Below are 25,700 nucleotides of genomic sequence, written 5' to 3' on the forward strand. Positions count from 1 at the left end.
AAGAAAATGATTGGTTCAGTAACTAATTTTAGGGAATATCTTTAATCTCTCATTCTCCACTTAACCATTCTAATATAGATTGTGTTCCTTTGACTCAACTGCAGAATTGGCTCTTATTAAACCACTCATAACATCCATGTTACCCAATCCAGTGGTTACTTCTCTGCCATAATCATACTTAACTTGTAACCACATTGGGCGCAGATCACCACTTCCTTCTTTTTAAATACTTTCTTGGATTCATGATTCCACCCCCTCCCAGTCTTTCTCCTACTTTCTTGGTCTTCTTTGCAGGGTCCTCCTGTCACTGACCTCAAAATGATGAAACCCTAGGACTAGTTCTGAGGTATCTTCTCTTTCTACATTCTCCCTCAAGGTGATCCCACCAATTCCAGTGGATTTACATACCATCAGTATGCTGGTGTTCCCAAAATGTACACACCTAGCTCAAGCGGCTTACTGTGACTCTTAACAGATCATCTTCGCTCTGTCTAGCTAAAAGTAGCACCTGCCACCTCCAGCAACCTTTTGATATTATCACATTTTTTTTTTCATCACTTACTGTTTCTAAAGTCAACTTGTTAATTTATGTATACTCTGTTGTTGCCTAATGGGACGGAAGCCCCTTGAGGTCAGGGTTTTTGTCTTTTCCCCACTGTGACCCCAGGGCATAGAAAAGAGGCTGGCAAAAAGTGGTCCCTTATTAGACATTTAATGACTGGTTGGCTGGTGAGCACTCCCTTTGTGCTCACTAACTGGCGGCCTGGTTGACTCTCCCACTGGGGTGTCTAATAGTCTCTTCAAAATGTCTCCAAAGCAGAATTATTGACTCCCTCACACCAACATGTTCTATCCTCCAAGCCCTCCACACTTCCATAAACGGCACCACTACTATGCAGTTGCTCAAACCCCAAACCTAAACATTTCTGTTCATCCGTCCCTTTCTCTCACACCTCGCACCGAACTTATCAGTCGTAGGCTCTACTTCTATATTAATTGTCTACTGCTACACAACAAAGTACCTAAAAATCTAGCAGTCAAAAATGAGAGGGCTTCCCTGGTGGCGCAGTGGTTGGGAATCTGCCTGCCAATGCAGGGGACACGGGTTCGAGCCCTGGCCTGGGAAGATCCCACATGCCGCGGAGCAACTAGGTCCGTGAGCCACAACTACTGAGCCTGCGCGTCTGGAGCCTGTGCTCCGCAACGGGAGAGGCCGCGATGGTGAGAGGCCCGCGCACCGCGATGAAGAGTGGCGCCCGCTTGCCGCAACTAGAGAAAGCCCTCGCACAGAAACGAAGACCCAACACAGCCATAAGTAAAATAAATAAATAAATAAATAAATAAAAATAAAATTAAATTAAAAATGAGAGACATTTATTATCTCATAGTTTCTATGGGTCAGGAATCTGCATGACATAGCTGACTTTGGCTCGAGGTCTCTCATGAACTGACAGCCAGAGATGCCGTGACGATAAATTTCATGTGTCAACTTGACTGGGCTAAGGGATGCCCAGATAGCTGGTGAAACCTTATTCTTGGGTGTGTCTGTGACAGTGACTCCAGAAGAGATTAGCATTTGAATCAGTAGATGAGATCAACCCTCATCAATGTGGGCGGGCATCATCCAGTCTGTTGAGGGCCTGAACAGAACAGACAAGGTAGAGAAAGGATGACTTCTCTCTCTCTTTACTTGAGCTGGGACATCCATCTTCTCCCATCCTTGGATATCGAAGCTTCTAGTTCTCAGGCCTTCAGACTCTGGGACTTATACCAGTGGCCCCTCATTTCTCAGGCCTTCAGACTAGACTGAATTATTCCATTGGCTTTCCTGGTTCTCCAGCTTACAGGCAGCATATCATGGCATATATCAACCTCTATAATCCTGTCAGCCAGTTCACATAAGAAATCTCCTCTTATATCTATCTACCTATCTATCTATCTATCTACTATCAGTTCTGTTTCTCTGGAGAACCCTGGCTAATACAACTATAGTCTCATCTGAAGGCTCTACTGGGTTGGGATGGAGGAGGTGAGATCATCTTCCAAGCTCACTCACATAGTTCTTGGCAGGCTGCAGTCCCTTGCTTCATGGACCTCTCCACAGAGCTGCAGCATAATAAGGTAGCTGGCCTCCCCCAGGATAAGCAATCTAGCAGAGCAAGAGTGTATGCCTCCCAGATGGAAGCTACAATCTGTTAATAACCTAACTACAGAAGTGACATCCCTTAATGTCAGACCTATTCTCTTTGCTAGAAGCCAACAACTAATCCAGCCCACATTTAGGGGAGAGGAATTAAGCTCCACCTCTTGAGAATATGTGGACATATCTTTAAAACCACCACAACTTCCAAATCAATCTTGAATCAGCCCACTTCTCCCCATTTCCACTGCCATCACTCTGACGCAGGCTACCATTGTCTGTAGGCTCAAGCAACCTCTTCCCTCTTCTCACTCTAACCCTCTAATCCATTCTCCTCACTGCAGGTAATTTTTTTTAAATGTAAATCAGATCATATCATTTCCCTGCCTCAAGTCCTCCCTATCACGGCTTCTCATTTTACTTTCTCATCATAGCCTAAAAGGCCCCACAAGATCTGGCCTTGTGCCTATCATCTGACCTGATTTCTTATCATTCACTCATGAATGTTCCAGCAACATTAGCCTGCTTATCAATCTGTAAACATGTCAAACTTATTGCACCTCGTCATTCTTGCCTTTGCTTCCTTTGGCTAGAATACCTCCCCCCTCCACTCCCTTACCTGCTCCCTGACTGCTCCTTGAGATTCTCTTTCTTGTCATTCAGGTCTTAGCTGAAATGTCACTTCTCCTGAGAGGGCTTTTCCAATGCTACCGTCTATAGTAGGCCCCCCCTCGCATCCTCTGCCCACCACCAGTCACGAAGGCCCCAGAGCTGATATGAAATGGTCGGCACCAGTACAGTTACTGGTTGTTAGAATAGTGATATCTTTCTGTACTGGTTAGTAAATTCTTCTTCAAACCCCCCCAAGGGATCCCCCACAATGCTGACCGTTTCCCTTCTTTGGGAAACCACCTCCCCCTGCCACACACACACACACACACACACACACACACACTTCACCATGATCCAGCCACTAAGGGGTTACTGCTTGGCACAGTAGAGTCTCCAGGACTCTTCTCCCACAGAGTGCCCTGCTGAATTTGAGGGACTGAGAATGTGTGATACCAGGTGTTAAGGACTTTGGCTATCACCCCTCCCTTCACCGTAAGAAACCATCTTGTTTATCTGTTTGCTTACTTGTATGCAGCCTGCTTCCCTTCGTTAGCACTTAAACTTGAGGAGGGCCCAGGTCTTGACTAATTTCTCCTCTATTTTCTCTTCAACTCCTAAAACAATTTCTGGCACATAGTAAGTACTCAAAAATTTGGAGAAGGAATGAATGGCAAGGGATGGGGATAAAGGACGCAGGAAGAGCACAGACTGAAGGGTGGGTTAGAGACTAGACAAGGGATGCCACTTCCTCCTCTTCTGACCCAGTTGCTTTATTAACTTACTAATTCATTCATTGTATCAATTATACAGCATATGAATATCCTTTCCAATTTGTTTGTTCTACTCTCTGAGACCGTAGAGCAGTGATTCTTAACTTTTTTTGAAGGGACTCAACCAACTTTGAAACTGATGAAGGCAGTAAAGCCTCTCCTTGGATTCACACATCCACAAAACACATTTGATTTCAGTAGTTTCACAGGTCCACCCCTGAAGCCCATGATGACCAGGGCCAGACATTAAGAATGCTTGTCTAAAGGAAAAGCTAAAACTCTTAAGGAATTAATGATATCCAATGGGCTATCAATTACTTTGAAATGACCTACTCTCTGTGGAACTCTTGCTCTGGGCCTCTGCACCTACTCTTTTGTCTGAAACACTTTTTCCCGTAGCCTCTCTATTCCTCATTGTTGATATGACCACATCCTACTTGCTCTTTCAGGCATCAGTTTGGAACTTACTTCAGCTAGTCTTTCTTGACCCCTAAATGTTAAATACCCTTCTCATACACACCATGCTTCTTCTTTATTGTTCTTACCACTCTGTATTATTAGTACCTTATTACTTTTCTGCTTTTTTCACTAGACTATAAACCTGTATAACAATGCCTTCGTTGCTATAGCTTGATGCCTAGTACAGCACTGAATACAGGTTAGATGCTCAATATACATTGTTGAATAAATGAATGAATGAATGTTTGACAACCATTACCAGAGCCTCTGGAACACTTTAATATGCCATAATTTATTGACTTTAAAATGATATAATTATTTTATATTAATTTATTACTTTATTATTTTATGTACCCCTAGAAAAGAAGAAAAACTATCAACTAATGTGGGACACAATTCTTAAAAGCTATCAATTATACAATAATTTCCTATTTTGGAGTTGTTAAAATGTGTAAAAAAGATTATAATTGAGTCCATGAAATATGAAAATTTAAAATGAAGGGAAAGCTTTGGAGGCTTTTAACCTAGAATTTCTTTTTATCACCAGCAATTTATAATCTAAGATTTTAAAAAGTCCTATAATAATCTCAGATATCACCCGGACTTTTATAATTCATTTCCTTTCCTCTTTCATGCTAAGTATTTGCACACGTTAAAATGTTAGTTCCTAAATATATTTGGTAAAAAGCACATCTACTAATTCTTTTATCTTCTCACACAAACCTGAATTCACTGAATATTCAGTAAAAACTGTCAATGCATTGGCAGAGAGCCGGAGCCAAATCTGCAATGTTTAATTCTGTGCGGGCACAAAGGGTTGATTTGGTGGCTGCACTTGGTATTCTTCCTCTAGAGGTTGCTGAACCTTGTTGGCAGTAACCGCAATGTTCTCAAGTGTCTACAAGTATGAAATTCCAATGTCCTAAGAACTCCAATAACACCATTCTGCCTGAGGCAGCTCTAGTAAAAATAGAAAAAAAAAAACCCAAAACAAAGCCAAAAAACCAACCCCAAAAAAACACCAGACTTGAATACTGGATTCATGGTCACTTTCTGAAATTCTATAGTAGCAGAAATAACATCTGTAAAATGAAGATAATTCCTGTGGGTTTACTGTATGAAATAAATGGAGAAAATCTGTGAAATTGCTGTGCAGATGTAAAACAATTGCAGTGCAAACAATAAAGTTCTATCCAAGTGTAGAAAAAAGTTTAAAAAGTGCTTTCACCTACATAACATCCTGGTAAGAGAGATAGGGCCAATGTTATTATCCCTATTTTATGCAAAGTCATATGGTTAAGAAGTGTAGGAGCCCCAAATATGTATGTCCGGCTTTGGTGATCCTAAATTTATGTGCACCTAAAACAGAACCTCAAAGTATACAAAGTAAAAGCTAACACTACTATACCACTTCACGTCAGTTGTCTAAGCATGCATTTCAAAAACTGAAAAACCTGAAGTCAAAGGATAGAAACAATAAAGATAAGACCAGCAATCAGGGAAATAGAAAACAAACTTAAAGAGAGAATATCCATTGTGTAGAATGTTATTCAGTCATAATAATGAATGAAGTCCTGATATATGCTACAACATGGTTGCACCTTGAAAATATTATGCTAAGTGAAAGAAGCCCCATACAAAAGGCCACACATTGTGATTCCATTTATATGAAATAGCCAGAATAGGCAAATGCACAGAGATAGAAAGCAGCTTAAAGTTACTAGGAGCTGGGGGAAGAGGGTAATGGGGAGTAACAGCTTAATGGACATGGGTTTCCTTTTGGGGTAATGAAAATATTCTGGCACTAAATAGTAGTGATGGTTGCACAATATTGTGAATGTATTAAATACCACTGGACTGTATACTTCTAAATGTTTAAAATGGTGAAATTTATGTTATGTGAATTTTACCACACAAAAAAATTAGAAAAGACAAAATATTCAAAAAATGATTATTGAAAATACATACTACTAAAATTTATAAATCTTTAGTAAGATGGGTAGATAGAGAGAGATTACAAATTCTAAAGAAGAGAATACTACCACAGATCCTAAAGATATTTTTAAAAAATAAAAGTGTACTCTGAACTACTTTATTCAACTAAATTTGAAAATTTAGATGAAAAGGATGAAATCCTAAACTTATAAAAAATACACAAGAAGAAACAGAAAATCTCAATATTAAAGAAATTGAATCCATTATTTAAAATCTTCAGTCCTAGATAGCTTCATGAGTGAATTCTTCCAAACGTTTAAGAAAGAAAAGATACTAATTTTTAAACAAACTCTTCCAGAGAATGGAAAAACTTTCTCAACTCTTTACCAAACCAACACAACCATGACACCAAAACCTGACAAGTTAATTACAAGAAAGGAAAATCAAAATTACAGCCCAATAGTTATTATGAACATGGACATTAATATCTTTTTTTTTAAACATCTTTATTGAAGTATAATTGCTTTACAATGGTGTGTTAGTTTCTGCTTTATAACAAAGTGAATCGACATTAATATCTTAATCAAAGTATTAGCCAATTGAATTCACAATATATAAAGAGATATTATGACCAAGTAGGGTATATACCCAGCATGCAAGTTTGGCTTAAAGCTTTAAATCAATCATATAATTAACAGAATAAAGGATAAAAAAATGATCATCTTAATAGATGCAGGAAATATTTTTTAAAATTCATACTCACTTATGATTTGAAAAAAAAAAACCTTAGTAAATCAGAAGTAGAATGAAAATTTCTTAATCAGATAAAGAATAGCTACTAAAGAGGAAAAGCTACAGCAAACATCATACTTGATGAGAACTTGAAAGCTTTCCCTGGTGATTAAGAAAGAGATAAGGATACTCACTATTATCAGTCATAGGCAATATTAAACTACAGGTAAGAAAAAGAAATAAAAGATAACAAGATTTAAAAGAAAATCCAGAACATTATTCACAGACAACATGATTAGCATGGATAATCTAAAAGACTTTACAAATAAACAATTAAAATTAATAGGTGAATTTATGAAGGGTCAGATACAGGGTCAGTACACAGAATCGTTTCTTTTTGTATAGTAACAAATCATTAGGAAATGAAAATTTAAAAAGACACTATCTACAATAGCATCAAAATTGCCAAATTCTTAGGATCTAATAAAAGATGTACAAAATCTCTACATAGAAAACTATAAAATTTTCCTGACAGCAGTTAAAGATCTAAAAGGATTCATGTATCAACTTCAGTTGCTGAGAGACTCAAAATTTAATGCTGTCCATTATCCCCAAAAATGTGGAGTAAAATTAGCCATAAAAATTTTTGAGGAAGAACAAATTTGGAGGATCTTATTGCCAAAAACTAAGATTTATTATAAATCTTTTGTAATTAAAACAATGTAATATTGTTTCATCAATTGACAAATAATCTAGTGGAACAGAATATAGTCTGGATACAAACTCACACATATATGGTCACCTTATTTATAACCAAGCGCCACTGCAGTGCTGTGGGGAAAGGATTTTCTTTTTCAATAAATGATGTTGTATCAACTGGATATGCATATGGCCACAAATGAATCTTGATCCCTACTCACAGGATACCCCAAAATACATTCCAGGTGGATGACAAATTGAAATATGGAAAATAAAACAATAAATCTTTTATAAGAAAACAAAGAAGCATATTTCATAACCCTAGGGTATGTAAGATTTTTTAAACAAGATATACATAGCCACATCCATAAAAGAAAATACTAATAAGCTGGACTTCATTAAAACTGAAAATTTTTGTTCATCAGAAGACACAATTGAGAAAGCGAAAAGTTCACCAAAAAGTGGACGAATATGTTTTTTAATACAAGTATCCACAACGTACTCATACCTACAAGTCAATAAGAAAAATAATGTCAGCCCAAATTTTTAAATGGGCAAAAATTTGAATATTCGCTGCACAAAAGAAAACTCCAAATGACCAAGAAGCATATGAGGATTGCAAATAAAAATCACAATGAGATGTTCCTACACACTCATCAGAATAATTAAAACTAAAAAAAAAGAAAAACTGACACTATTAACTCTTGGAAAGAAAGTGGAGCAACAAGAACTCTCCAGCATTATTAGTGGGAGGGTATGTTGGTATGGTCACTTTGCAAAACTGCACATATGTTTGTGTGGAACTAAACGTATATGCTGGACATGCGTGTATCCTACTACTCAGTAATTCTGATTCTGCATATATACACAACAAAAATGTTTACATATGTGCATTAAAATACATTGTATAAGAAGGTTCACTGCAGCTTAGTTTATAATTTTTTAAAAATCTGGATGCAACATAAGTGTTCATCAATAGTAGAATGGATAAATAAATTGTGGGATAGTCATGCAATGAAATGCTATACACAACAAATGAAAAAGAATTAACTACTGCAACGTGCTACAGCAGAGGCTTACCACAATGGTTTATTTATTGCTTATGCTACATGTGCATTGCAAGCTGTCTGCAGCTCTGCTTCTTATCATCACCAATCCAGGGTCAAGTCTAGCAGAGCAGACAGTATCTAAGACATTACCAGTTTGGGGGCAAAGAGAAAAGAGACACATACTAGCTCTTAATATTTCTACCTGGAAGAAATGACATATGTTACTTTACCAATGTTTCATTGACCAAAATAAGTGGCCATATGGCCACTCTTAAGTTCAATAGCACAGAGATGTATCACCAGCCCACTGAGAGTAGCATACAAAGAAAAGAACAAGGATATTTCGGCCAACAGTTATCCAACCTACCGTAGAGGTTGAGAAAGTGAGTATCTAGCTTTTCTCTTGGGCTAATGGGAATCATGGTGAAGGTCGGTGCCTGGTTCCCTAGAATCAGAGGATTACAGAAGCACATGATTTACTGAGAGAGTGCTCATCAGGAAAAATTCTGGAAAGGAGTGAGGGTAGCAAGATAAAGAAAAGGAAAGGATCAGAATATTTAAGTCTATTAATGGTAGGGCACATCTGACCTTATTGTTTCCATTAATTATATATGGGATGTGTGTGTATGGGTGTGTGTGAATGTGTGTGTTTGTGTGACTTTTAGCACATGATGTGATCATTTTGAACACCAGTGGCTTCTCTAGAATCCACTCATAATCTATTTTCCAAAGATCTTGAACTTACATTCTACCCACAGACAGCCTTCAGATTCACTACAGAAGCCACTATTTTTCCTGTAGTGAAAATTGCTAACAGTCCACAGAATGCTCCATCAGTACTTCATTTAGGTTTTACTTCTTAATGGAATCAGTGACACTTTACAGGTTTATGTGATATACCGGTTAGCTGTTAGAAACCACAGGGTTCCTCTCGTGGGCAAAGTCTGGAGCTTTGAACACAATGAACACAATTTTGTGGCGAGTATTCATTTCACCATTTCCCAAAGTCATCCCTGATGGACCAAGCTTTTTCTGCTCTGTCTGTTGTAGAGAGTATCAAATTGTGTGTTAAAAGTTTCCATTACATTCTCTGTTCCTACTTAAGCATGTTCCTCTTGGATTTTTTCAATTGAATGACTTGCCCTGTACTGTGCTAATTATGGTCTTTTACATCTCCAGTAAATTGCTTTCTGAACAACCTCATTGCCTGGGAAAAATGAGTTTTGGCAAAAAGTAAGTGATTTGTTTTCTTTCTATAGACAATTTCCTGCGGTATTGTGACAAACAATATGAACACAAGTACATCAATAATACTGTGTGTGCACCTAGGTCTTCTGTGATGGTGTGGTGGAGACACTAACTCAGCACCATCCACCACTTTTCCAACACCCTTTGGGTGCAGTGTTTTAAAATCCTGGCTACATAATAGATCATGTAGGGAGATTTTATAGAATACCAGTTCCTGAACTTCACCTGGGGCGCGGGTGGGTTTGTGGGGGGGTCAGATACCACTCTTCTAACACACCTTCCTACCCTGAAGAGGTGGAAAATAGAACCTAAACTTCCACAACTCTTGAAGCCACAGTACAGGAGGTGATTTTGTGTCTCAAATCAGAAGTGCTTGAGCAAGAGTAAATTTGAAACCTTGAAAAAAGAGGCAGTATAGCAAGCATCTGCTCTGCTAGTTTGGCTGCAGGCATGGCTCTGGAGCCTACAGTTCTTATGATTCCTTGAGCTCTGGGTCTTATTTATTGTGGCCAAAATTATCTACACTCCTACCTATGATGCACAAGTTTCCCTGTATTCTTAACTTCCCATCCACACTTGACAATATTGAGCCTTTTAATTTTGCTAGCCTAATAGGTATAAAGTAATTTAAGAGTGCTGTTTTAATTGGCACTTCTCTGATAACTAAAGATTCTGAACTTTTCATATGCTTTATTTTTTTCCCTTCTTCTGCAAATTGCCTCTTCACACTATTTGCCTGTTATTCCTTGGGGTTACTCTCTCCACTTTGTTATTCTCAAGAGTTCCTAATATATTCTACTTATTAATATTTTGTCAGTTTAACATTGCAAATAATTCTCATTCTGATATTCATCTATTATCTTTGTCAATGGTGTCCTGCACTGAATGGAAATCCTTAATTTCGATGATTCATTCAATCAACTTTCTTGTTTTATGGTTTATATTTTTGAAACTTTGTTTCAGAAGTCCTTTCCTATCCTTAGGTCATAAAGATACTCTCCTATGTTGTCTCCTGTTAACTCTAAAGGTTATAGAGTTGCTCCTTGGTTGGTAGTTACCTAGTGATGTCAGGTAGGACATAATTTTATGTCCTTCCATAGTGCGAGTCGGTTCTCCCACTTCCATTTCCTAAACAAACATCCTTACCCTATTAATTGGTGCTGCTAATTTTATCTTATTTGAATTCCCCAGACAGAAATACGTTTCTGAGATCTCTGTTCTGTTCCATTGGTCTATTTGGTTTTTTCTTGCACAAATACTAAACTGTTTTTATTATTAGGTCTATCCCTGCCCTTCATTTTTATTTTCTGAAGTTGTTCTTAGCTTTTCCATATGCATGAAAAATCTGTTATGAGATACACTGTATATACCTGAGTGTATAAAAAATATATACACAGTTGTAGAATAATTATAAAGAAATATCAATGCAAACCACCATCCAAGTCAGGAAACATAACAGTGCTAGTACTCCAGAAGTTTCCCCATGTATCTTACCCTGACCACAAACAACCCCCGCCTTCCCTAGAGGAAACCACTACCCTAACTTTTGTGATAACCATCATCTTCCTCTTCTCTCTAATGTAACCACCTAAGCATGCATCCCCCAACAACATTGTTTAATTTTGCCCTTTTTGGAATTCCACCCAAATAAAATCACCCCACGTGTATTAATTTTGATTTTCTTTAGCTCAACATCATTTGTGAAATTCATCCATGTTGTTGCAAATAGCTCTAGTTGTGGTATACATTGCTGTATACTATTTCATTGTATGAATTTACTACAATGTGTTTATCCATTTCAACTTTATTAACACTTGATTATCTCTAGTATTTAGTTTCTTTCAGTGTGAAAATTTTTTATTACAAACTCAATTTCTTTAACGGTAATAGAATTATAATGATTTACAAACTCTTCTTCAGTCAGTTTAAGGAACTATGATAGAGGATACTGGCTACCTACCCAAATCCTTCCTCTCTGGGCATAAGGCTCCCCAGCTAAACTAAATTTCCCAGCTTCCCTTCCAATTAGGTGTCACCATACGACTGTGCTGTTATTAATAGAATGTCAGTAGGAGTGCCGTTTCCAGGTTGGGTCTGAAGATGTTTGGCCTGTCTCCTCACACTCTCTTTCCCTTTTCTATGGGATGGAATCCAATATAATGGAATCCAGTATGATGATTGATCATGAAGATGTTAATGCTCTGCAGAATACATGCTCCTTCGTGAAAACTCCTAGACCCCTGGAGTACCACAAGGATCAGAGTTTTCATATTTATCTGTCTCAGGAACAGTCATCTGAGATCTCTGATGTGAAAGAGATTATAAATACTTTTTAAAATTAGGAAGCGTGTATATAACACTGGCGTATAACAAGTACTGTTCTAAATTTTACATATCCTAACTCTTTTAATCCTCTTACCGACCCTAAGTGCTAGTTACTCTTACTACCTCAATTTTGAAGAAGAGAAAACTGAGACTCAGAGAAGGCCAGATTTGCACGGTTAGTAAGTAACTGAACTGGGATTCAAATCCAGAAAATTGGGCTCTGCAATCTGTGCTCTCACCCACTATGACGTACTATCTTTTAGTAATTCTATATTTTTTAAGCCACTAAATAAGAGGTCACTTTGTTACAACAGCTTAGCGTGACCTTAAAAATATAGGAATTTGAACCTAGAAGTGGTTCTAAAAGTAACCTTAAATATGTGGTTAGAGTTGAAGAAACATCACAGGCTACAAAGCTGGAGATTCTTGTAATGTTCCTCGCAAAAATATTTAATAAAACCATTTCCTGCAGTAACTTGAAAGACCGGCCATTTCCCCAGAGAGCAACCAGAATGTTCATATGTAAAGGTTGGTTGTTCCTTAATGTTTTCAGTAGAGGACAGTAATAAAATTATGTGCTCAGGTAAGAACTAGCAGGCCTAAAGCAGAGGCTATAGAGAAGGTCTAGAAATTTGGTTCTGTGCCCCAACACCAGGAAGTAAAATTGCTACAGCTCATAGCATTTCCTAAATGCCTCCCAGTCAGGAAAGCCAAGGGAGCCAGCCCTGTGGGAGATTATATTGCCTCCTTTTACCTATTCCTTCAGATGGCCTCAAAGGAGACAGCATTTGAATGAGGGAGAGAGAAGTAGGTAGACATGGAAACCGGGAAGTAAAGTAGGCTAAAAAACTATGCTCCAAAAAGAAATCTGAATGTTGTTGCTGGCACATGGCAATTACTGGAAACAAATAGACGCAGAAGCTTATCAGATTTCTAAGATACTTACATTTCAAAAGCAACCAAAACTCTGGCCTGGAAATGTCCTCAGATTCTCAAACCTACACCTATAAGAAGGAGGCTATTAAAATTACACAGTCTTTCCAAGACTCACTTTAGATGTGGCCTTATAGTGTAATGTACCAGAAAGAATTCTGAAAGGGCAAAATTTGGATTCAAAGAGGACATGGGAAAATACACCGCTGCCAAGACAAGTAACCATCTCATTTCCTCCCTGGTGGAATAATATCATTGTATGGACCAGCGACTACTGAGTATATTCTATTCTTCTTCCTTTTCTTTTTTTTTTTTAACTAGGAGTGTTTATTATAGTTATTCTGCTCATACTCAACCATTATAATTGGATGTATTGTGGGGACAATCATTTTATTTTCTAGGCTGCCTCATGCAGCCAAATCTGGACCTAATGCAGAGGTCCAAACATCACCCAGAGATCCTGTGCTTTGAGCTGGATGCAGAAATTGCATGGAATTTGGGGTTATATATCTTGGTGAGGGAACTAATGTGTAAGAGAAGGGTGCAGATGGGTATTTGTTGGCCAAAAGGTGGACTGTGGCACAGACCACTAATTGTTCACTAAAATTTATTCTTTTTTCCTCCTTGAACATATGTCTCTCCAGTCATATTACATCATCCATTTTTCTTTGCAGTTAGTTAGGTACAGCCATGTGATTAGCTTTTACCATTGGTAAGGGAGTAGAAATAATGACTACCATTCCTGGTTCTAGGCCTTAAGACATGGGGTATTTCTCCCTGACATCCTCCAACCTCTTTCTCCTTCCAGTTTGATGAAATACAGACATGGGGTGACCTACCTTCCACCATGCAGATAACTATAGTAACCTAGGCAATGGTGCAGCAATAAGATGAAGCTATTGCTGCTCAAGATACACTCTCTATGCAACTCCCCATTGCTTTGTGTCCTGGAGGCTTTCTGGGCTCCATTAATAGCTCCCTGCCTTCTGGAGTCTAGTTGGGAGGGTGGAAGGGGAGTTCAGTCAAGATATTTATTCCCTCTGCTGTCTCTGCTGAGTTGTCATAGGTTAGCTGCCTCTTTCTACCAATGACCAGAGCATCTTTTGGGAGACTCTCCACTTTATCTACTCTCTTCTGGTTCTAGTAACTGCTTCCACCCCTTGTTCCTTCAAACCTAGGGTTGGAAAGAGTCCCTGGACTACCGCCCCCGCCCCCCCCCCCCAATCTCTCTCACTCCATTGCTAACAATGGAGTGTTGTACTTTTTCTTGTTAGTTTCTTTTTTACATTCCCACCATTGTGTCAATAGTCCCCTAAAAGAACTTATCTCAACAGCCCTGTTTGAGTGTGCTTTCTCTTTCCTGCAAAATTCCAGTGATCTCTCTGGATGGCCCCATCAAGGGAAGCTGCCTCATCAATCACTCTCCTGAAAACTGAAAAATAAAAGAGAAATAGATCATTCTTTTTTTAAGGCATTGTATGTTTTGCTTTGTATGTTACAGTAGGTCAGCCTTACCCCAGTTAATAGAGTGTTATATTTTTTTCTAGGAGTTGGTTCTTTTCATAAAAATTTCACATTTGTTGGCACAAAGTGGTTCACCAACCCTCTTTTTATCTCTCTATTATCTATAGCATCTACTTGTCTTATTTTCATTTCTGACATTGGATAATTGAGTCATTCTTTTTTCTTCGCAAGTCTCACCAGATGTGTATTAGTTTTTATTAATCTTTTTAAAGAATGAACTTTTGGCTTTTGTTTAATCTCTGCATTATATGTGGTTTTCTGTTTCATTTTTGACTATCATTACAAAATACTCCAGAACTTAGCATCTTAAAACAATCAGAAACTTTTATCATGATGCACAGTTTTTTGTAAGCAAAATAGAAATGGAAGTGTTTTTGTATAACCTAGCCTCGACACTCACACATCACATCTAGAATATCCTACTGATTACACAGATCAGCCATATTTGATGTAGAAGGGAACTGTGCAAGAGAATGAATACCAGAAATTAAGGATCATTGGGGGCCATCTTGGAGCTGTCTACCACACTGGTTTTTGCGCTTATCTTTACTATTTTCTTTCCTGAGCTCAACCACCTCCTCTTCATCCCCCTAGTATCCCTACCTGCATCTCTGACAATTTAAACAGAAAGACTGGGGAAGAAAAGACAAGGAATCATCAAAATGCAGCATCTATTGTGAGGGGCAATCCTTCTCCCTCCCAAGCCAAGTGAGGGAAGAGGCTCAAGATAATCACATGAAGATTGGAAGTGCCTACAAGAAGGGAAACTCCAGAGCTTTGTAACTTTCTAGGCCCTCACTGTGAAAGGACATATTGGTCCCTGGCAATGAGATCCCCCAAATCTCTCTGGGAGTTTTATCATGAAGCCTTTCCTAAATTGGCCTGGGAAGAAGCCAGGGCAAATTCTTAGGAACACACCAGCATCTAAATACTCTTATTCTTCTCATCTCTGGATCTCCATGTCCCCCCTAGTCTGGTAAACTTTATCTAATTTGTAGTTGTAAGGGTTAAGGACAGAAAATAAGACATATTTTCCGAAACCGGCTGTATACATGCTCTTAGTTATTTTTCTCTGTGTCCCCCTAATGGTTAGGCTTCTCAAAATTAAAATCTGAGAACTGACTATAACATTTTGCTGAGTCATTCATCCCCTAAATCAATGGAAACTGCAATCCTACTGTCTAAATCAGAAAGGGTTACATGGGCTAAAAAGTAGAATTTTACCCAGCTACAAAACTTTTCAACAAAACTTACATCTAACTGAGCAAAATGACTTAGGAAATAAAAAGGTCACCCCAACACCCCATCCCCAGAGAGAAAAAAAAAAAAATCAACCAACCACTCCCCAGCAAAAGTCACAAAAAAGGAAGGGGGTGGAGTGCTTGTGTATACTAAGTCCCGTTAATGATTTCCTAAAGGTTGTCCTGGTTTTTGACCAAGAAAGGGACACTTCTATTCATTCTCATCAAACTAAGGTTGACTTGGTCCTTAAGACAAGATTTCAATACAATACTGTTATTTATTTCAGATTCTTTAGGGCCAGGTCTATGGAATGTTGCTTAATAAGTGTTTATTGAATCAACCAGAAGAGCATGTTTAAAGCAGATGAGGATAACAGTCCTGAGGCCCCATCTCCTGGTTCAGAGCCAAGCTGATTACAACGCTTCAGATACAGATATCACTACAAATAAAGACCTGTTACAAAGATCAGATTAGCTCTGCCCTGCCTTAAAGTAGGCAGTGTGGTCTGTCTTTGTCAGATTTTCCAGAATCTGATTTCCTGTGTCTACATTGGGAGAATGCAAGTTCAAGGAGGACTTTGGGCAGTCACATGATGCCAATTCTTGCTTTTATCCATGGGCTGGGCACTTGATTGGCAGCGTGTGCCTTGTGCAATTGAGGGAAGAGAGGGGGAATTGTAAATATTTGAACATTAGCTTTTCTCCTGGTCTGGACTGCAGGAGGCTCAGAACATCACAGTTGCAGGAGGTTAATTTTGCCACACAGTTACCAAGGAGCCCTAGGTGAGCTGGACACCTCACTTACCACAGCTCACTCATTTTATTGTAGAAAGAATATTGGGGGTGGTAGATAAAAAGAATTAAGAGGTTTAGTCTCTTGTTGGACTGTCACTATCCTGACTTGCAGTTAGGTGGATATTACGTAATCTCTCTGCTTCTTCTATCCATGAGAAAAGCCGGACACATTTTTATTGGTGTGTCCAATAAAAATTTATTATTTAGTTATTTTTATTGTCATTTACTTATAGTTCCAGTTATCATATAATTAAGGGTTTACTTTTACCAAACATGTAGACTTTTTGGAATATCTGGACTCTAGAGCACACAGTACAGAGCTTTGTGAAATACAGTGCCTATGAGAAGCTTCCCCTGGTACACAGAAGCCACAGAGCTGCCCTGAAGCATCGAGCCATTGTTGGCATACTCAGTGCTTATCCTGGGCTTCTCAGACAAAGCGTTCTGGATGCGAAGTACCTGTCAAGAAAGATCATTCATTAGTAGACTATGAACAAACAGCCATCAGAGATGTTTTCCTTCCCAAATACTCCAGGAGTAATATGTTTCTCAGAAATCAGTAAGCTAAAATCCGTACATCTTCAATCTTTTCTTTTTCTTCTTCTGATGAAAGTATCAGTGTCCTAACGATATCTAGTCAGTCAAGTGGACTAGTGATCTCACATTAGCCAAATTCCTCAACAGATGGTTCACACAATTTTGATAGTTCGGACTTTATAGAGAAAGGTAAGAACCGTGAATACTCTTATCTAATCTTGTTGCTCCCTCTGTGGAAAGGTTCTTGCCTTTGACTGGGCATACAGGATGAGGAGGGAAACATGGGACAAGATAATGAAGGGACAACCAGTTAGCCAGCCAACACAACCCAGAACCAGTAGATGGTAGTTTTCACAGCTGGACCCCTCCCTCAAGGAAGCATAAAGAATGCATACTTTGGAATTCGATCTGACACATCACTGCCTAGTACTGTTATTGATCCTCAGGATTTACACAGTTTAGTTTGCTCATCAGTAAATATGTAAGTGCTCAGGTTTCCAAATAGCCTGGATGAAGTTCACTCAAATAGGACATGACGTGAATTAAATTAGGATTTAATTTAGGATTAGGATTTCATGAGTCATGAGTCTATATCAACATCTCTTATTAAAATAGAATTTAGTTTTTTTTGTTTTTGTTTTTGTTTTATCTTGAGGAAGATCCTACAACTTTATCTCAGGTTTGTTACATGGAAATACTCAAGCTGGAACTCATGTAGAAAACATTAGCCCCCACCAAAAATAAAGGGTGTCAGTGATTGTGAAGAAAGAAGCCTTATCTAAAATAAACAAATGATTAAACTTGAAAATGGAGACATGAAAAAGAGTCTAAACAATTTTCATATCATTCTATGGGTCGTATTTTCATTCTCTTAAAGCAGACATTGTTGTTGGGCATTTGTAGAAAAGCTATATGTATCACTTTGGGGGGCATATATCTGAGGCCAGGGTAGCTTAGGGTAACAATTCTTCAGGTTCTAGTCTCAGGCTGGACTTTTGTTTCTTTTTATATTTTTTTGATGTTTTGGGGTGTTTTGTTTTGGTTTTTTTTTGGTTGTTGTTGTTTTTTGTCAAGAAATTGTTGACTAGGGAATTCTCTGGCAGTCCAGTGGTTAGGACTCCGTGCTTTCACTGGCGAGGACATGGGTTCAATCCCTGGTCAGGGAACTAAGATCCCACAAGCCATGCAGCAGAGCCAAAAACAAAACAAAGAAAGTTGTGACTAATATGTTAATAAAAGAAACAAATCTTTTTTTTTTTTTTTAAACTAAAGAATAGCAATATTGGAAGCAGAATAACTGTACGTTCTACTTTACGCACTGGGCCAATTACCAGGGTGGGATTTGAGTCTCAATTTCCCAACTCCCCAAACCTAGATTCAAACATTCTCTTTGTTCAAACCTTACCTTCTCAATGAGGCATAGCCTAGTCTCCATATTTAATAAGACCTGCCATTCCTCTGTTTACAGTAATCCTGATCCCTTTTACTGTTATGCTTTTTCTTCCCATAGAACTTACCATTTTCAAACTTACTAATTTACTTATTTCTTATGCTTATTGTTCATTGTCTTTCTCCCTCCCTAACAGCAGGGATCTTTGTATGTTTTGTTTTCTGATTATTTTCTAAGCATTAGAACAAAGTCTAGTACATTATAAGTGCTCAATAAATTTTTGTGAATAAATCTCTCATAGTATGTGTGCCAAGAATTTATATCTGTATTTAAATTCACTAGAGATTTTTTTATTCTTAAGCTCAATGCTATAGAAATTGCAATGCTTTATGCTATTGTTTCTAATGCCATATAAAATTCAATGGCTTATGATATTATTTTAGAAGATATTTAAAATAACATCTTTAAAATGAGACATTCTTCAACACTATCATATATAATAGAACCTGCAGGCAAAATCTAATTTTTTTATGAGACTACAGTCATTTAAACCCTTTCATGTGAGCTTCCTGTTGGGCAGTATGAAAGATGTTTCCATATATGACTTTCCCTTTGCCTAACTTTAGGGCCTGCTCAGAGCCTACATCCTGATTGGAACTATGATATGGGAATCTGGGTCAATATGAATAATCAAGCTCATATTTTCCCATGATTCCCAATAGCAAGTACAGCCTTTGCAAGGATGGGATATGCTGTTTAGCACTGATGTTAAACTGTCACCAGGTGACTTGAAGGGGTTAATGGGCTGTATCTCCCCATCCTGCCCCAAATCTTTACTCTTTCCATATGCAGAATTTGTTCAATTCTGGAACATCACATATGACCTGCTAAATTCTCCCAAGTCACCTCAACAAATTGTTTGTTCTTGCCGCTTTTCCCATGAGCTTAGAGAAGTATAAGAACTTACTTCTGACCCTGGAGGATCCTCAGTATTATACATCAGCAGCTTGATGGCATTAGGATGGCATCCTGCCAAAATATCTCCCGTGTCAGGATCAACAGTTAAGTTATCCACTAAGGTGCCCAACTGGATTACCTTCCAACAAAGAGGAAGTAGTGAAGACATTGTTTTGACTTTCTTCCCTACCTCCTCCCTCCCACCAGCTCCTTCTGGATCCTGAAATTAGATTTTTGCTACTGAATTTTAGAAGTGCAAGCATAATCTCACCAACGTTCTTCTAAAATAGTCTCATTTCCTTCATTCAGGGAGCACATTCCGAGGTCAAGCTTGGGAGCTAATGTAATAGAACACGTTGTGTGGGAAGACAGGGCACTTTTACCTTGAGTTGAGTTAAATCCCAGTTGTCATGTTTTTTCATTACATGAATGTTCTTATCCAATACATCAGCTACATAGATATACCTTTGAAGTAAGTAACATTTACATTTAAGCAAGTAGTAATGAGAGATGATACTAACTTTTATTTTGGAGAAGAAGTATACAAATTCACAATATCTCAAAGTGCCACTACAATGCCTTTCTAAACCACAGTAAAAGATAATGGACTGGTATTTTTAATACTCTTGAAGTGCTTTAAGTAAGTGTTGAATATGAGATATGACCATAAGGTAATGGAATTGGTGTTTCTAGATGACATATAGGCTCAGTCTCATCAGTTAGGAGTCACACTTTATTCTTTAAATTGAATGGAGGTAAGTGGACCTCTCATAAGTCCAATAGAGCCTATACTTCCAGAAACTTGTGCTTGAAAAGAAGTAGCAGATGATCATGAAACTCAATCACAATTATTTTTAAAAAGAGGAAGAATACTTAGCGCTGTTTTCCACAGGGATCATCTCTATTTATTATCTCACCTTTATATTTAATATTCATGGTACTCTTCTTCTTAAATAACCTTCCATTTTAAAAACACTTTAAAAGAGTGTTTCTCATAAAATTTTATGCTGCATAAAATAATGTCTTCTTATAGAAAATTCTGTTGTAGTATAACAGTAAGTCTGAAACTTATACAATCCCAATGCCCAATCTAAGTTGGGTCTCCCTCTCCAGTAAGAACTTTTGGGTAACTGAACTTAGTATAAGTGATTAAAAACCTTCTAGCCTCATAAGGGGCAGAGGAATCATGCATTTATACTCTTTTTTAGTCACATAAGAATTTGGAACAAGTACCTCATATCCTTGAGTCAAAATCCCTCATTTTGTTGGGGGACCCTAAAGTGCAAGAGAGCAATGGTTGGCTTAAGATCACACATTTATTGTGAACCCTGGCCACGGTGGATCCCTCCACACATGTATTGACTACTTAAGCCTCAGGAAGTAAGCACTTCTTCAGGGAAGGAATCATGAAAATGTCAACGGTAAAGGGTTGGAATTTTTAAAAGAGCTTACTTCTTGTCTGGTGAGATGGTGATCCCATTGGCAGAACTAAATCCTTTGGCGACCACTTTAACCTCTCTTGGACTGTAGAAAAGAATGTAAGTCCAGCGAAGATCCATGACCATCTCTAATAGTGCCAAGAAGAAGTTGGTAAAATAGTGGTCTCTTGTGGCATAGAACTGTTCCGCTCCGAGAACCACAATGTCATTCACACTAAAATGAAGAAGAAAAAAAAAAGGAAAGAGACGAGAGAGGAAAAGAAAAAACCCCATGGGCTATTTAAAATCACTAAATCTCAAAGACTAATAAATTCATCAGTTTGAAAAAGTATACATGAACTAGTATGGATTAAAGGATTCCACAGAAAGTACATGACTTTTCATTGCCCTGATGGATTTTCTTTTAGCCATTTATTATTTTCTCACTCCTCCCTTCCACAGAAATCAGCAAAAACAGACAAGTATACAAATAAACCTCAAATCTAAATCTGTTGACTTGCGACTGTTTTTTTTTTTTTTTTTTTACAGGTGAAAGAGGGATTCTATAATTCCCAACATACTCTGAATCTGATAGAACAAATCTAGGTTTTTTTAAATTATTATTATTTTTCTTTAAACAATTGCCAAGACTGGAATCAAAGATAAATAGAAGGCACAACAGTTTTGTTCTGGTTTTGTGTTACTCAGATTTAAAAAAAATTTTTTTTCTTTTTTTACAAATACAAATTAAACATGAAAAAACTCTACTTCAAAAAAAAAAATCTAACAGTTCAAGAAAAGCTTATCAGTTGCATTCTAGACATTTAAAACCTATCTCACAATTTAAATTTCAGTGGTAAAAACAGTAGGTTTTGGAACTGTTTGGTGATCGCGTATCCAAAGAAAAACTCCACTAACACCTTTTATTCAGTTTTTAACCATACCAGAGAGAATCTAAATTGTCAATTTTTCCAACGGCAATTTTTCCGCACCAGAAGGTAGTCCTGACTCTCAAAGAAGAGACAATTTGGGTTTTTCCTGCCTTCAAAATGTTTATCAAATCCTGTAATTCTCCCAGGATTTTGAAACATGTAGAAAATCAGTAAGAAATATTCCAATGAACGAAACATACCAAATGGCAGTAATAAGCAAGAAACATTCCTTTGGGGAAACTGTTAAAAAAAAATCCAGTCTGTATATGCAAGTAAAGCAGGGAAATGCAGTCTTTTTTTTTTTTCTTCTTTAAAAATCCATTTTTCCTAAAATATCATTCCACAAAATTGGAAGTGAAGGACTAAAATGGGGGGAGGGGCGGGTAAGGAGCACACACCATTAACACAAAAAGTAAAATTGTACAAACTTAAGAAGTTTATGATAGACTAGGATCAGATTCCAAGATACCAAAGGTTGGCTGAAGAAATTCACCGTTCTGTGCTAGGGTTTGTACTGCTGCCTGAAGATCGGTGAAGAGCAATTCACTGCCTTGGAGCACTGCCCCTTCCCACTGCAAATCCTGGTTTCTGCACCATGCCTCCGCAGGGTGGGCCTCTCATCCCACCACCCAGCCCACCTCGAGGGCCTCCAGGTCCCTGCAGGTGGTTATCTCGGCAGTCCCCTTCCTGGGCGGCGCGAGTCTTCTTTTCTTCCACATTCAGATGGACCTCACCTCTGAACATGATGGGCCTGTGGCTAAGCACCTTCTGAACAGGCTCAGAATCATCAAACACAACGAACCCAAAATTGGGTAATTTCCCACTGTTGTTAATATGCAGCTCCACCATATTCCCCTAATTTTGAAAAAAATCTTTAAGCTCTGATCTGTCCACCTCATGAGCAGGTTGCCGATAAAGAGCTGGTCAGGGAGATCAGCTCGGTGCTTTGTGTCCTCCTAGAGGGGTGGGAGGGAGGCGCAAGAGGGAGGAGATATGGGGATATGTGTATATGTATAGCTGATTCACTTTGTTATAAAGCAGAAACTAACACACAACTGTAAGGCAATTATACCGCAATAAAGATGTTAAAAAAAAAAAGAGTTAAAAAAAAAAAACTGAAGTAATGTATGTAGCTTCCGAGATGGGAGACTTTAAGAGGCAGTACAAGATCCACCATGCTTCCCTCACTCTTCCACAGTAACCAGCAACTTTTCTGATAAATGAGAGTGTGGTCCTCTCTTAGGGTTCTAAATGAGGACACCATAAAACTGACTCCCTGAATCACCTACATTGGATATGTAGCATGAGTATGAAAACAAAACAAAACTTTGTGGGTTTGAGCCATTAAAGATGCTAGGGTTTTTCTTTTCTATTATTGTAGCAAGATCCAGTTCATCCTGACCTTTATATTTTCTCTGCATAGGTGGGATTATGAGTGTTATTCTTTCTTATTTATGTTCTTCAATACCATTGAAATTTTTAAATGAACCAAGTCTCACTCTTACAACAATTAAAACAATCATTTCTATTTTGGAAAAGAAAAAAAGAGATGATGACTAGAAAAAAATGTAAAAAAAAAAAAGATTGAACCTGTGTGTGTGTGTGTGAAGCTTCTTTACTCAGCAGTTTTGTAAAATACACAATATTGTCAATAAAGTTAATGTGCCACCATTTCTAGTGGCATATAAGATTAAAAAAAATTTTTTTTATATTGGAGTATAGTTGATTAACAATGATGTGTTAGTTACAGGTGTACAGCAAAGTGATTCAGTTATATCCATACAAGTTTACATTAAATTTAGGAAAGAAAAATTTGGATGAATCAGGAAATACTTTGAGGTTTTGTTGTACAATGACTTTCCCAGTGTTATTGGGCTACTTGTCTTTTAGGTCTCAGCTTACGCAGTCCTTCTTCCAAAAAGTATTAACACCATAGATTAAGTTAAATTCCCTCATAATTTGTTCCATAGCACCTTGTTCTACCCTTTGAAATGCTTGGGTATGCGTTTATCAGGGTACCTCTCAAGGTCCTCTTTAGATCCTCAAAGCCGCACCTGCCCTATTCCAGCTGGCACTATTTCAACCAGCTCTGCATAGGATCTGACAGACTTTCCACAGTGTACCCTTATAGCGCCTTACCTCATGTCTGTTATAGGCCTCTTACTCCCATTTCCAGGCTTCCGTGTCAAATTCAAAGCACAGGATATCACCAGACTTGCCTTGCACATGGGTAAAAAGGTATGTGCAGGAATTAACACCCCTTGAGGCAAACCTCTGACTACTGAGAGATGGTGGGGGGGTGGATAAACTCCTCTTCCTTTCTTATCTTGGCCAGATTGTCTTGAAATGAGGTTTATGTTGCTTACTGGAGGGCAATCCCATGATTTCAAGCAGTCAGTTGCACTTAGCAGTAGCTGGCTTAACAATGCATTTGCTATAGACTCTCTCCCATATGAGTTTCCTGGTGCTGCTGTAACAAAGTACCACAAACTGGGTGGCTTAAGACAACACAAATTTACTGTCTCATAGTTCTGGAGGCCAGAAGTCTGAAATCAAATTGTTGACAGAGCCATGCTCCCTCTGAAGGTTCTACTGGTGGATCCTTCCTTGCCTCTTCTAGCTTCTGGTAGCCTCAGGCATTCCTTGGCTTGTAGATCCATCACTCCAATCTCACTTTCCATCTTCACATGCATTCTCCCCGTGTGTCCGTCTGTCTTCTTATAAGGACATCAATCATATTGGATTAAGGGCACACTCAGCTCTAATACAGCCTCATCTTAATTAATTACATCTGTAAGGATCCTATTTCCACATAAGGTCATGTTCTGGGGTATCAGGGGTTAAAATTTCAACTTATCTTTTTGAGGAGACACAATTCAACCCATAACACTCCACTTTCCCTGCCTCAGGCTGGTGTCTGACTTCTGCATCCTGGGCTGGTACTCCCTAACCAAAGAGCTGTGTCTTGAGTTTTCCCTCAGGCTATGCTTTCTGAGGCACTCTTCCCACAAGGTGATGTTATTGCATTTGACCCTCACAATCACCTGGTAGGTAAGTCAGGCCTATGAGGGAATCCCCATTTTGCTGAGGAAAACTGAAGCACAGGTTAAGTGACTTGTCCACAGTTTCTCAGTCACCCAGCAGTGGCAGTCCTGGTCCCCACTGTGCCTCAGAACCCAGCACAGTGCATCATGGGAAAAGTCAACAACTTCAAGTTCTCTTACTTCTTCTGCCTCTCCTTTTGTTGCCCCCAAATTCTATGGGGAGAAATCCAAATGTGTTGTTGAGAAAGAGAGCAAAGGAGAGAAGATGAACTTCCTTCCTTTTCTTTCCCTACTCTTCTACCTCATGGAAAGATTAACCTCTACAGTTTTAGAACCAGTCTTCCAGCGTTGAATCCATTTTATAACAGATTCTTCATTGTTCGTTACAGGCTTGAAACAGGCAACGTAGCCAGTAAAAAACTTACAATTTTTCTCAAAGATGTTCACCACAGTGATTAAGAGCCCAGCTTCGAATTCAGATGGGTCGAGGTTTACACCCTAGTGCTACCACTTACAAATTATGCAATTTGGGTAAGTAACTTACCCCAAACTGCTCTAAGTCTCTGTTTACTCACGCCTATTACTAAAGGCAGTTGTGAGAGTGAAAGGGAATTAGGGATTTTGGCCCAGTGCCTGGCACATAGTCAATACTTAATAAATGTGAATTTTTATATATGCCTGCAGGCCTTTTTTTCAAACGTTACTTTAAAACTTTGATTGAACAAAGGAATGGTCCTTCTGGAGGCTGGTTATAACACCCAATGGGTATGGCTTTCAGAATACAACCTACCAGGACAACTAAAGGGTGTGGGTGTTTAAAGAGCCCAATAGCAGGTTCTGTGCTGTTGTGTTATGGAGGATGGAATTAGACCAACTTTATAGGATTAAAATGCTTTCAAAAAGTTGGAGAATATAAAGATACTCAATACCGAATACAGCAATTTCTAGTGAGGTGCTGGG

General features: G+C 38.3%; 1 protein-coding gene across 1 annotated transcript in view; it reads right to left on the reverse strand.

Annotated features, from left to right (window-relative positions):
- Positions 1-15,844: 15,844 nt before the first annotated feature.
- The window catches only part of PON3 (paraoxonase 3), a 32,809-nt gene continuing 22,953 nt past the window's right edge, over positions 15,845-25,700 (reverse strand). Inside the window, exons 6-9 of the mRNA XM_007195739.3 lie at positions 20,799-20,999; positions 19,730-19,811; positions 19,357-19,485; positions 15,845-16,921 (exon numbers count right to left, since the gene is read on the reverse strand). Of these exons, the coding sequence (XP_007195801.1) occupies positions 16,763-16,921; positions 19,357-19,485; positions 19,730-19,811; positions 20,799-20,999 (571 nt within the window). The 3' untranslated portion in view covers positions 15,845-16,762. The remainder of the gene's footprint in view (positions 16,922-19,356; positions 19,486-19,729; positions 19,812-20,798; positions 21,000-25,700) is intronic.

The sequence above is a fragment of the Balaenoptera acutorostrata genome, chromosome 7, assembly GCF_949987535.1.
Source record: "Balaenoptera acutorostrata chromosome 7, mBalAcu1.1, whole genome shotgun sequence".
NCBI lineage: Eukaryota > Metazoa > Chordata > Mammalia > Artiodactyla > Balaenopteridae > Balaenoptera > Balaenoptera acutorostrata.